This window comes from Zophobas morio, unplaced genomic scaffold, assembly GCF_036711695.1.
Source record: "Zophobas morio isolate AGI-343-1 ecotype UQ-CSIRO unplaced genomic scaffold, CSIRO_AGI_Zmor_V1 ptg000014l, whole genome shotgun sequence".
NCBI lineage: Eukaryota > Metazoa > Arthropoda > Insecta > Coleoptera > Tenebrionidae > Zophobas > Zophobas morio.
This window is the reverse complement of record NW_026972119.1, coordinates 17269492-17284254: the sequence shown is the minus strand read 5'-3', so window position 1 is coordinate 17284254 and position 14763 is coordinate 17269492. Positions and strand designations below refer to the sequence as shown.

The 14763-nt window shown below is 29.1% G+C and overlaps 2 protein-coding genes across 2 annotated transcripts in view; one reads left to right on the top strand and one right to left on the bottom strand.

Moving 5' to 3' along the window:
* The window catches only part of LOC135128580 (centrosomal protein of 290 kDa), an 83543-nt gene that overhangs the window by 20003 nt on the left and 48777 nt on the right, over positions 1–14763 (bottom strand). The gene's annotated exons all lie outside the window — the stretch shown is intronic.
* The window catches only part of LOC135128581 (cytochrome P450 6a22-like), a 29849-nt gene that overhangs the window by 5783 nt on the left and 9303 nt on the right, over positions 1–14763 (top strand). The window contains exons 2-3 of the mRNA XM_064055474.1: positions 3169–3746; positions 11090–11341. Of these exons, the coding sequence (XP_063911544.1) occupies positions 3169–3746; positions 11090–11341 (830 nt within the window). The remainder of the gene's footprint in view (positions 1–3168; positions 3747–11089; positions 11342–14763) is intronic.

Here is a 14763-nt window from a genome sequence, read left to right as displayed (position 1 = left end):
GTTTCCGACAGCGAGGGAAGTACTGTCTAAACTCTTTAGACCAATTTTTTGGATTTGCATATACACGGTGACTCAAAAAAATTAATGAATGCGTAAATATATTTTATTGATTTAATCCGAATGCTCTGAAATCTTGCAGATGTTTTAAGGTCATAAAGAGCATAATAAATGTTTAGTCAAAATATATTTGGTTATCTTCTACAAAAAACTGATGACGTCAGCTCAAAAGTTTGCCGAATAAATCGTATCTAAAATGTACAAAATGTGATGAATATGTAGTTGTGATTTATCATTCCATTCATATTTTTGGATTTGCATATGCAGGGTGACACAAAAAAATTAATGAATGCGTGAATTTATTTTATCGATTTAATCAGGAATTACAAAACCGAATGCTTTGAAATCTTGGGAATATTTTAAAATTATTAGAAGCATAATATATATACGTGAGTAAATTGTTTCGTTATTTTATTGATTATAAGAAATCAATATTCAAAACGACCCAATTCATTTTCCCGAAAATTTGGGAATACAATAATTTTATTCTTAGTATTACACTACATCTATCCCAACTGATATACGTGTCCTTGCAAAAATGTTGATGACGTCATCACAATTTTTTTTTTAAATTCCCACTACAAAAATGTAATGAGAAAAAAAACACAATAGGTATGCAGTCGTCAAGTTTCCGACAGCGAGGGAAGTACTGTCTAAACTCTTTAGACTAATTTTTCAGTTATATTTTTACTTCCCGAGCGTAAGCAAAGGAAGTATTGTAATCGAGTCCGTCGGCCGACTCTCTACTTTTACGTTGTCTCGATCTTTCATGACCCCTAGAAGACGAAGAAATAGGTCTCCTATTTCCGTCTGTCTGTCCGTCTGTCCGTCTGTCTGCCGTCCCGGATTTTTATTAGACAGATAATCTCCGAAAGTACTGGACCGATTATTGTGAAATTTTGTACTTATATTAGAGGAATATCATGTAGATGGTAAAACGCTAACCAAAATTTGTATAATCATCCCCACCACTAATGCCATGACGTCACTTCAAAATTGTGCATAGTAAATGGGTTTTAAATTGTATAAAATAGCATAGTCCTACACATGTAGTTTACGACTCCGAATTGAGTTTTTACCCGAAACGTCCAGATTTTTTGAAAAAAAATCAAAATTATAAAACAACATTTTGCAATTTAATTTTGAATCTGCTAACCCGAATGTTTTGAAATGTTGTGGATGTTTTAAGGTTATAAAGAGCATCATAAATCTTCAGTCAAAATATATTTGGTTATCCCCTCCAAAAACTTGATGACGTCAGCTCAAAAGTTTGCCGAATAAATCCTATTTCAAATGTACAAAATATGATGAGTCTGTAATTGTGATATATCACTCGGTTCATATTTTTTGGATTTGCATATACAGGGTGACTCAAAAAAATTAATGAATGCGTAAATGTATTTTACTGATTTACTCAGGAACTGCAAAACCGAATGCTTTGAAATCTTGAAGATGTTTTAAATTTATCATAAGGATGGTAAATTTTTGATCAAAATGTATTTGGTCGTCCCCCCTAAAAAAATTTATGACGTCACCACAAAATTTTGCTGAATAAATTCTATCTAAAATGTACAAAATATGGTGAGTCTGTTCTTGTAATTTATCATTCCATTCAAATTTTTTCGATTCCATATACAGGATAACTCAAAAAAATTAATGAATGCATGAATTTATTTTATTGAGTTAATCAGGAACTATAAAACCGAATGCTTCGAAATCTTGCAGATATTTTAAGGTTATAAAAAGCATAATAAATGTTTAGTCAAAATATATTTGCTTATCTCCTCCAAAAAATTGATGACGTCAGCTCGAAAGTTTGCCGAATAAATCCTATCTAAACTGTACAAAATATGATGAGTCTGTACTTGTGATTTATCATTCCATTCATACTTTTTGGATTTGCATATACAGGGTGACCCAAAAGAATTAATGAATACGTAAATGTATTTTATTGATTTAATCAGGAACTACAGAACCGAATGTTTTGAAAAATGAATGAAATGTTTTAAGGTGATAAAGAGCATAATAAATTTTTAAGCAAAATATATTTGGTTATCTTCTCCAAAAAACTGATGACGTCAGCTCAAAAGTTTGCCGAATAAATTCTGTCTACAATATACAAAATATGATGAGTCTGTACTTGTAATTTATCATTCCATTCATATTTTTTGAATTTGCATATACCGGGTGACTCAAAAAAAATAATGAATGCGTAAATTTATTTTATTGGTTTACTCAGGAACCACATAACCGAATGCTTTGAAATCTACTGCGAAAAAAACAATAATAGACATGCAGTCGTCACGTTTCCGACAGCGAGGGAAGTACTGTCTAAACTCTTTAGACCAATTTTTAGATTTTTAAAATTAGCAATTTTTCGATTTCTCGTTTTATCGATATCTGATTTATCGAGATTTCCATGTTTCAATTTTTTAATTGTTCAATATCTCAGTTTTTGGTTTCTTCGATTTCTTTTATTCAAAATTTTTAAAATGTGCACTTTTCGATTTTGGCCTATTTCAATTTCCTAATTTTTGAATTTTTCGATAATTCCGTTTTGGGATTTATCAATATTTCGATTCTTCAATTTTTCGATGTTTCGTTTTCTCTATCTTTTGACTTCTCGGTTTTAGATTTTTCGGTTTTTCAATTTTTCCACTTATCGAGATTTAGGCAATTCGATTTTTTTGTTGTTCAGTTTTTAAATTTTTTCATATATAAATTTTTAAAAAAATTTTCATGTCTTAATTTTTGATTTTTCGTTTTTGGTCTATTTCGACTTCTCAAATTTTCGAATGTTCTACGTCTAGATTTCTCAATCTTTCTATGTTTCGGTTTATTGATGTCATTCTATGAATATTTCGATTTTTCAGTTTTTCGTCATTCCAGTTTTGGAAATTTTTCAAAATTTTTGGTGACTGAGTGAGTGACTGACTGAATAGGTGACTTAGTGGCTGACTGACTGTAACAATGTCCTATTGCAAAACTCCTAATTAAACTCAAAATGGGTCAAAAACGGCTTTAAATTCAGACAAAACCAAAGAGAAATTTCAAAACTACCCCTCCAAAGGTCATCAAAATTTTCTAATGCACCTTTTCACTTTTACGTAGGTACAGCACCGACGTGATCGGCTCCTGCGCATTCGGCATCGAATGCAACAGCATGCGGAACCCGGACGCCGAATTCCGCCTCATGGGGAAGCGCGCCTTTACCCAGACCGTCGGCGACGTCCTCAAGATGACCGTCATCCGCAGCTTCCCGTCCCTCGCCAGACTCCTCGGCCTCGGCGTCTTCACCGCCACCGTCACCCGGTTCTTCCAGGACGTCGTCAACGAGACCATCCGCTTCCGCGAGGAGAACGGGGTGGCCCGCAGCGACTTCCTGCAGCTGCTCATCCAGCTCAAGAACCGGGGCAGGCTCGAGGGCGACGGCGACGAGCGGGAGGCGGCGCCCGCCGTCGGGACGTCTTTGACGCTGGACGAGGCCGCAGCGCAAGCCTTCATTTTCTTCTTGGCTGGGTTCGAGACGACGTCCACTACAATCAGCTTCGCCTTGTTTGAGATGGCCCAAAACGAGGCCATACGCAACAAAGCGCGGGCTGAAATTAGCAGGGTGCTGGAGAGGCACAGCGGAAAATTGACTTATGACGCAGCGATGGAGATGGAATATTTAGATACGATTATTTCAGGTTCGTTGTTTGGTTTGGGGAATAGTGAGGGTTAACTGGGGCTCAGTACAACTCGGTCGTGAAATTTGATTCAAACTAGCAGGGTTGCGTTTGTGGGGAAATTAGTAAAGGTGACGGAGTAACGTAGTAGTTATTTTTAGCTACAATTTCGTTTTTATTCGTCTATGGTGAAAATTCCGGACGAGGGTTTTTACCAGGACCGAAAACTGGTGGACGAACTACATTTTTGACGTTTGCGTCATACTTTATACGGGATTCCCCTGTGTGGACCATTTGAAAAGCACTCATCCCCACTCATCTGGAATAACCTGTTTTATCTCCTCCTCTCTCCTTCCTTCCCACTGATTCTTGTTCTCTATAAATTCTTCACACTCCCCCTTTACAGTCAAAATAAATTTATCCTTTCAGTTCCCTCGTCGTCCAACTTCTTTCCTGTTTTGTCTACCTTAATTTCCTGGAAGTGTCGCTTTGTCGACCTGACGCGATCCCATCCCGGACAACGTCTTGTTACAACTTATAGTTTAAATATTCATTGAGAATGTTAAACCCGTTTAGGCGGAAGAGGGTCATCAACGAGTCGGTTTAAGTACAGTCGTACGAACAATTAGATTTAAAAACTGTAATGTCAATTTCTTGGAGCGGTGAACTAGATCTCTGGATTGTTCGTTGTTTACTTTGTACGCGGTGAATATCGAACGTTAGCCAGATTAAACAAAAGCTCTTCGTACTCGACCCCAAAACAATCAAAACGTGATCAATTCATTGAAAACTTCGAGTGAAATGTTTGTTTTCGTTAAAAAAATAAATTCAGTGTGACAGTAGTACACAATGGGCGTCACTGCCTACTAGTATGAGATTTGAAATATTTATTACACACATATTTGGTGGTTAATCAAGTCTGCCTTGAGAACGAAACGGAAAATGCACTCAAAAATCGAAAAATTGGAAAATTTTATAATAATTGAAAAATCAAGAATTAAAACCTAATTTATCAAAAACCGGATAATTGAGAAATCGAAAAAAATAAAAATATATAAAACTGAAAAATCAAAAAAATCGATAATTACAAAATTGAAAAATTGGATAATTTCGAAGTAGAAACGTTTTAAAAACGAAAAATTGAAAAATTAGATAATTGTAGAATAGAAAAATTACAAAATGTAAAAATCAAAAAATTGTGAAATTATGAAATTGCAAAATCAAAAACTGAAAAACTGAAAATCTAAACAATAAAGTTACCGAAAAAATCAAAAAATGAATAATTGAGACATCTAAAAATTGCAAAAATCTAAAATTGTAGAATTACAAAAGTGTGAAATCGATAAATTGAATAATCAGACATCTTGAAACACGAAAAATTGTAAAATAATTAAACTGAAAAATCAAAAACTTGAAAAATTAATAGAAATTTTGAGCAATTAAAAATCACAAAATTGGAAAATTATAAAGTAACAAAATTGAGAAATTGGATATTTGTAAACTCGAAAGTTTATTTAACTGCAAAAATGAAAAATAAAAAAATCGAAAAACTGAAAATCAAAGGGCACCAAAACCAAGAAATTGAAAGATCGAGGAATTGGAAAATCTGATAATTGAAAAACTGATTCATTAAAAACGGGACAATTGGGAAATCGAAAAATTGTAAAAACATAAAACTGAAAAATAAAAAATTGGCAAAATTACAAAATTGAAAACTTAGGTAACTTTAAAATTGAAAAACCATAGAATTGTAAAATAGAAAAACTACATACAAAATTGAAAAATTGCAAAATTCTGAAAATGAAAAATTCAAAAATTGGAAAATTGGAAATCGAAATTTCGAAATATTAAAAATAAAAAACTTTTATATCTTTAAACTGGGAGCTTTTTTTATTGTTCGAGATTTTAAAGTCGTTCCGAGACAAAGTTGTAGATTATGGTTTAAAATAATTTTGTAATAAAAAAATATTTAACAACAAATCCACAAATTTGACAACGAACAATTGAAAAATAAAAAATCGAGAAATTAGAAAATCTGATAACTGAAAAATCAAAAATTGAAAACTGATTTATTAAAAACCGGATAATTGAGAAATCGAAAAAAATAAAAATATATAAAACTGAAAAATAAAAAAAATCGACAATAACAAAATTGAAAAATTAGATAATTTCGAAGTCGAAAAGTTTTAAAAACGAAAAATTGAAAAATTAGATAATTGTAGAATAGACAAATTACAAAATTTAAAAATCAAAAAATTTTGAAATTATGAAATTGCCAAATCAAAAACTGAAAAATTGAAAACCGAAACAATAAAGTTACCGAAAAATCAAAAAATAATTATTGAGACATCTAGAAATTGCAAAAATGTAAAATTGTAAAATTATAAAAAAGTACAATCGATACATTGAAAAATCGGACATCTTGAAAAACGAAACATTGTAAAATAATTAAACTGAAAAATCAAAAACTTGAAAAATTAATAGAAATTTTGAGCAATTAAAAATCACAAAATCGAAAACTTATAAATTAACAAAATTGAGAAATTGGATATTTGTAAACTCGAAAATTTATTTAATTACAAAAATGAAAAATTGCTAAATTATTAAATTGAAAAATTGAACTGAAAATTACAAAAATCGAAAAACTGAAAATCAAAGGGTACCAAAACCAAGAAATTGAAAGATCGAGGAATTGGAAAATCTGATAATTGAAAAACTGATTCATTAAAAACGGCAGAATTGGGAAATCGAAAAATTGTAAAAATACAAAACTGAAAAATAAAAAATTGGCAAAATTACAAAATTGAAAATTTAGGTAACTTTAAAATTGAAAAATCATAGAATTGTAAAATAGAAAAACTACATACAAAATTGAAAAATTGTAAAATTATGAAAATGAAAAATTAAAAAATTGGAAAATTAGAAAATTGGAAATCGAAATTTCGAAATATTAAAAATAGAAAAAATTGATATCTTTAAACTGGGAGGTTTTTTTATTGTTCGAGTCTTTAAAGTCGTTCAGCGGCAAAGTTGTAGATTATGGTTTAAAATAATTTTTTAATAAAAAAGTATTTAACAATAAATCGACAAATTTGAAAACGAACAATTGAAAAATAAAAAATCGAGAAATTGGAAAATCTGATAACTGAAAAATCAGAAATTGAAAACTGATTTATTAAAAACCGGATAACTGAGAAATCGTAAAAACAAAAAATATAAACCTGATAATAAAAAAAATATATAGATAATTATAAAACTGAAAAATTGAATAATTCTGAAGTCAATAAGTTTTAAAAATTGAAAAATCAGATAATTGTAGAATAGAAAATTTACAAAATTTAAATATGGAAAAATTGCGAAATTATGAAATTGCAAAATCAAAAACTGAAAAACTGAAAACTGAAATTTTAAAATTTTTAAAATAAAAAAATTGAAAATCGAAACAATAAAATTATCGAAAAATCAAAAATGAATGATTAAAAAAACCAAAAATTTTAAAAACGAATAATACAAAATTGGAAATTAAGAAATTGATTAATTAAAAATCGAATAATTAACATCATGAAAAATTGCAAAAATGTAAAATTGAATAATTAAACAAGTATGAAATCGATAAATTAAAAAATCGGACATCTTGAAAAACGAAAAATTGTAAAATAATTAAACTGAAAAATCAAAAACTTGAAAAATTAATAGAAATTTTGAGCAATTAAAAATCACAAAATTGGAAAATTATAAAGTAACAAAATTGAGAAATTGGATATTTGTAAACTCGAAAATTTATTTTTGCTAAATTATTAAATTTGAAAATCCAAATGAAAAATAAAAAATCGAAAAACTGAAAATCGAAGGTTACCAAAACCGAAAAATCGAGGAATTGGAAAATCTGATAATTGAAAAACTGATTCATTAAAAACGGGATAATTGGGAAATCGAAAAATTGTACAAATATAAAACTGAAAAAACAAAAATTGACAAAATTACAAAACTGAAAAATCATACAGTTGTAAAAAAAGAAAAACTACAACATTGAGATATCGAACAAATTCAAAATTATGAAATTGAAAAACCAAAAAATTGGTAAATTGGAGATCGAAATTTTGAAATATTGAAAATCAAAAAATTAGATCCCTTTATAAACGAAAAATTGAAAAAATTAAACTAAAAAATCAAAAACTTGAAAAATCAAAATTGAAATTTTGAAAAATTGGAAATCTGTAAAATTAGGAAATTGAAAAATCGAAAAACTATTAAACTCTAAAAATGAAACATTGGCAAAGATACAAAATTGAAAATAGAATCATTCTAAAAGCGAAAAATTGTAAAAAAGAAAAATCAGATAATTGTAAAGTAGAAAAGTTACAGAACTTGAAAATTGAAAAATGGTGAAATTATGAAACTGAAAAATCACAAACCTTTGAAGATCGAAATTTTGAAAAATTAAAAATCGAAAGAATAAAATTCAGATAATTGAAAAATCAAGAATTGAATAATTGAAACAACGAACAATTTTTAAAACGAAGAATATAAAATTGAAAATTGGGAAATTGTTAATTAAAAATCCAATAATTGGGACAATCAAAAAATTGTAAGACTGTAAAATTCAAAATTGAAAAATCGGATACCTTTAAAAACGACGAATTGTAAAATAATTAAACTGAAAATTCAAAAACTTGAAAAATTAAAACAGAAATTTTGAACAATTAAAACAAAAAAAAATTGAAAATTGTAAAATGGTGAAACTAGAAAATTGTAAAATTTCTAAATTGGAAAATCGAACAAATAAAAAATAAAAAATAAAAAATGGAAAAATCGAGGAATTGGGAAATCTGATAATTGAAAAATAAAATTTGAAAAATTGATTCATTAAAACCGGGACAATCGAAAAATCGAAAGATTGTAAAAACATACATGAAACATCAAAAAATTGCAAAATTACAAAACCGAAAAATCGTATAATTTAAAACTTGAAAAATCAGGCAGTAGTAAAACAGAAAAATTACAAAATTATAAATCTGAAAAATCAAAAAATTAGAAAATCGAAACAATGACATTCAGATAACTTAAGAATCAAAAATTAAAAAATCGGATACCTTTAAAAACGAAAAATTCTAAAATAATTAAACCGAAAAATCAAAAATTTGAAAAATTAAAATTGAAATTTTCATCAATTAAAAATAAAAAAATTGAAACTTGTAAAATGGTAAAACTACAAAATTGAAAAATTGGATAATCGTCAACTCGAAAATTTATTAAACTGTAAAAATGAAAAATCGCAAAATTTCTAAATTGAAAAATCGAACATACGAAAAATGAAAAATCGAAATATGGAAAACTCGAAGAATTAGAAAATCTGTTAATTGAAAAATCAAAATTTGGAAAACTGATTCATTACATTTGAGAAATCGAAAAATAAAAAATTGCAAAATATAAAATTGAAAAATCAAATAAAGGTAAACTCGAGAAATGGTAAAATTGTGAAATTGAAAAAAAATCTGATAACTGTAAAATCAAAAATTGAAAAATCCAAACATTTTGAAATCGAAAAAATTCTAAAATTCAAATATCAAAGAATTGAAAAATGAAAAATCAAAGCAACTGGAAAATCTGATAATTGAAAAATTGTTTTATTAAAACCGGACAACTGGAAAATCGAAAAATTCTAAAAATATAAAACTGAAAAATCAAAAATTACAAATTACAAAATTGAAAAATTAGTCTAAAGTTATTTAGACCAAATTTTCCGAATTTTATTTGTTTTTATGAAAATAATTTTTATGATGATAAGATTGATAAGTTAAAAAATGCTAATATAGGTAACCTTAAAATAAAATGATGAAAAATATTTTAGGGGGTATATTTTGATTAAAATTTTACCATAAATTTCAAACCAAGATTTTTTGGTAAAACTTTAAAAACACTGATGACGTAAAAGTTACAAGGTTAGAGTCAGTAGTCTTTGGGCATATTACAGTTAAAAAACTAAGACAGAATTTTGAATAGTTCTTGAAATATGGCGTAATAAAAATCAAAAAACGCAATTTTAAAATTATGAAAATTCAAGAAATAATTGGATTTAATACGAAATTTTAATACATAAAAATCGAATTTTAACACAAATAGAACCCGATTGACAAAAACTTTGTGACAAATTGTGTAAGTTTCATGTACCAACTTCTTCAGAAATTGATAAGTCTTTGATAACTGACAAGACCGCCGCGAATTCTTCCATATAAAATGCATTATGCGAAGAACAAAAAAAGAATGAGCTAACTTATCCACACTTTTTGTTTTTTTTTTTTTTAATTTCGAATACTTTGACTGCGTAGATATATACAAAGTTGTACACTCCTACAAACGGATGTTTTTCTGCAATCTCTGACTGGCATCATCACTGAATATAAAAACTACAATCAATCGCTAGACAACGTATAATTTTTAGTTTTCATCGTTACGCGGAATTTCAATCAGTGAATCGCACTGAATATTTAACAAAGAATCGCACTGCACGTAGAACACACGTTTTATAAATGCACGAATGCACAGAATTACAATTTTATTATGAATTCTAACAAGCACGTTTGTTATTTCTGGTTAATATCCCTCATAATCCCACAACCGCAATCAAACTTAAAAAACATATTTTCACACCGTAATTAATTAAATCCGCTCCGACCACTAGACTAAAAACAACTTAAAAATGCAAAAATATGTTAATTCGATCGAGTTATAACGAGCGATAAAAAACCCTGTCATTAAAACGTATGTCTAAATTTAAATCGCACGATATGTCACAAAAAGTGGGGTTATAACGAAGTGGCGTGATGCAAACATGAATTAAAAGTAATTGCAGACAAGTGATCAAAAAATGAGTATTTCCAGCACATTTCATAATAACGACTTGAGTGTCAATGGAAGAATTTTTTTAACTACTTTCGAACATCAGTGGGTGTCATTACAATGAAACTGACTTTCGTAACGCACTTTTGCGACATCTGAAATCAGTGTTCTTTGGTAATTTGCAATTTTAAATTTTGTTCCAAATTAGGACAACATCTGTTGAAATTACGTTAGTAAATCACACATATAACGTCACATATCGCCTCATTTCCTATAAACAAAACACGATTATGCAGTGAAAACACGGTTTGCAATTCTCTCGTGAATATTACATAAAGTCCAATAAATATTAATATCCTGTGGTTTACATGATGTTTGGAAACGCAGCACACTTTGTTTTTAACTCATTAATTTCGTAATTGTATAATTTCGATCGCGCGAATTTTTCGAGTACCCTCGTACCACCAGCGTCGGTACTTTCCGATCACCCCTCGTACACGATTCTCACCTCCTCTTTTTTTCAGAGACGCTGCGTAAATATCCGCCAGCGCCGGTGTTCCTGAGGAAATGTACGAAAACTTATCGTGTACCGGAAACCGACGTTATTATCGAGGAGGGATTATCGGTGTTGATCCCGGCTTATGGATTACACAGAGATCCGGAATATTTCCCGGATCCCGAAAACTTCGATCCAGGACGCTTCAACGAAGACAATAAGACGAAAATATGGGATTACACTTACATTCCTTTCGGTGACGGTCCTCGCATTTGCATTGGTAATTATCCAGTCAATAGCTTTATAGAGGACTTTCGATGACACACTTTTGTGTCGGGTGTTTGCATGTTCGATTTACTTTCGCTTGTTGATTTTTTTTTGTAAATCGGGAAACAAAATCTTGACATAAGGTGTTTTATTTACGTTTGTTCAATGTACGTATGAGCTGACGGAGACTTTCTCTTACAATATGAAAACGAAGTAGTTTTTAATTGAGTTTGGAAGCTTCATTCGTATTTACGTTTGTATGCAAATTGAGTTAAGTGAGAGGGTGATGGGGTTAATGTTAGCTTCAATATTTTTGGTAAACAGATTTCTCCACAAGCTCACGTTTCGGACCAGTTCTTGATGAGTACTTTATTTGTAATTAATAGAATTTCACCAACAAGAACTGCGTTTATTAATTACATACAATACGAAAAGGCGGATTTCTCCAACCGCCACTAGACAGACCCCCAAAGCATTACGAGTATTTTAAACTTGAAGCAGCTTTGGTCACATTTGGAGTAGAAGAAACGTTCTAGCTTTCGGAAATTCATGGACCTTTACAAAACAACGAAAACGATATAAATACATGTTTGTCCACGTAACTAATTAATTTTACGACTTATAAAATATAAGGAAAAAAATGGCCAAGTCTAGAGTAAATTTATAGTCAATACGAAGAGCTAATTTTATCCATTTTCAAATCATAATACCCAGACAGCAATAAGAACACGATCAAAAATAGACATGGTAACTAAGTATTGTTGTAATTAAGTCCGTCGGCTGACTGGCCACTTTCATGTTTTCTCGATGTTTCAAAGTATGAAAAAATCCCCGGTCTCCTGTTTCGGTCTGTCTGTCTGTCTGTTCCGATTTGAATTAGATAGATAATCTCCGAAACTACTGGATCGATTGTTGCCAAATTTTGACGTATGCTAGGAATATAGATGGTAAAATGCTAACCAAAATTTGTCGGCCCATCCCCACCAACAATAAAATGACGTCATCTCCTAATTTTACACTTGAAAATAGAATGTAAATTTTATAAAATCATGTAATTGGTCCGTTCGTGGTGTATGACTCCGTGTTAAATTTTTATCCTAGATATCGAGATTTTGGAAAAAATTCAAGGTTGTAGAATTTTTCGAATTTTCGATATTTCAGTGTTGGGATTTTTTAATACTTCGCTTCTATAATTTCTCGATTTTCCAAATTTTCGATTTCTCGATTTTTTCATTTTTAGATTTCCCAATTTTCCAATGCTTCAGTTTTACGATTTTTCAATTTTTTGACTCTCCAGTTTTTCGATTTTTAAAATTTTTAAATTTTCAATTTTTCGATTTCTCATTTTCTCGAATGAACAAGTTTTTAATTTGCTTATTTCTCGATTTCTCGACTTTTTAATGTTTCGATTTTTCAGTTTCGATTACCCAATTTTTCGATTTTTCGATTATGTACTCATTCTTTGGATATTTCAGTGTTGGGTTTTTTAATTCTTCAGTTTCTTCATTCATGAAATTTTCGATTTCTTGATTTTTAAATTTCGCAATTTTCCGATGTTTCGGTTTCATGATTTTCCAATTTTTCGATTTTTCAGTTTTTGACGTTTCTAAATTATCAATTTTTCGATTTCTCAATTTCTCGAATAGTCAATTTTTTAATTTGCCGAGTTCTCGGTTTCACGACTGTCCAAGGTTTGGATAATTCAGTTTTTCATTTCTTCAATTTCTCAATATTTTAATTTTTCAATTTTTCGATTAATCAAATTTTCGATGTTTCAATGTTGGGATTTTTGAATTTTTCGAGCTTTAAATTTGTCGATTCCTCAAATTTTCGAAATCTCGATTTCTTCATTTTTAAATTACTCAATTTTCCAATGTTGCAGTTTTACGATTTTTCAATTTTTTGCCTCTCCAATTTTTCAATTTTTTCAATTTTTAACATTTCTAAATTTTCAATTTTCGGTTACTCAATTTCTCGAATAATCACCTTTTTTATTCCCTTATTTCTAGATTTCTCGACTTTTCAGTGTTTCGATTTTTCAATTTTTCAATGTTTGACCTTTCTAAATTTTGAATTTTTCAATTTCTCAATTTCTCCGATAATCAATTTTTTAAATCTCATATTTCCCAATTTCTCTAATTTTCAGTGTTTCCATTTTTCAGTTTCTCATTTCTTTCAATTTTTCGATATTGCAGTTTCTCCATTCATCAAATTTTTGATTTCTCGATTTCTTCATTTTTAAATTTCTCAATTTTCCGATATTTCGGTTTTATGATTTTTCAATTTTTCGGCTTTCCAATTTTTCGATTTTTCAATTTTTGACGTTTCTAAATTTTCAATTTTTCGTTTTCTCAATTTCTAGAACAGTCAATTTTTTGATTTGCCGAGTTCTCAATTTCTCGACGTTTCAAGGTTTGGATAATTCAGTTTTTCATTTCTTCAATTTTTCGATATTTTAATTTTTCAATTTTAAGATTAGTCAAATTTTCGATGTTTCAATGTTGGGATTTTTGAATTTTTCGAGTTTTAAATTTGTCGATTCCTCAAATTTTCGAATTCTCGATTTCTTCATTTTTAAATTTCTCAATTTTCCAATGTTTCAGTTTTACGATTTTTCAATTTTTTGGCTCTCCAATTTTTCAATTTTTCAATTTTTAAAATTTCTAAATTTTCAATTTTTCGGTTGCTCAATTTCTCGAATAATCACCTTTTTTATTCTCTTATTTCTAGATTTCTCGACTTTTCAATGTTTCGATTTTTCAATTTCTCATTTCTTCAGTTTTTCGATTTTTCAATTTTTCAATGTTTGACCTTTCTAAATTTTGAATTTTCCGATTTCACAATTTCTCCGATAATCAATTTTTTAAATCTCATATTTCCCAATTTCTCCACTTTTCAGTGTTTCCATTTTTCAGTTTCTCATTTCTTTCAATTTTTCGATATTGCAGTTTCTCCATTCATCAAATTTTCGATTTCTCGATTTCTTCATTTTTAAATTTCTCAATTTTCCGATACTTCGGTTTTATGATTTTTCAATTTTTCGGCTTTCCAATTTTTCGATTTTTCAATTTTTGACGTTTCTAAATTTTCAATTTTTCGATTTCTCAATTTCTGGAATAGTCAATTTTTTTATTTGCCGAGTTCTCAATTTCTCGACGTTTCAAGGTTTGGATAATTCAGTTTTTCATTTCTTCAATTTTTCGATATTTTAATTTTTCAATTTTTCGATTAGTCAAATTTTCGATGTTTCAATGTTGGGATTTTTGAATTTTTCGAGTTTTAAATTTGTCGATTCCTCAAATTTTCGAATTCTCGATTTCTTCATTTTTAAATTTCTCAATTTTCCAATGTTTCAGTTTTACGATTTTTCAATTTTTTGCCTCTCCAATTTTTCAATTTTTCGGTTTCTCAATTTCTCGAATAATCAATCTTTTT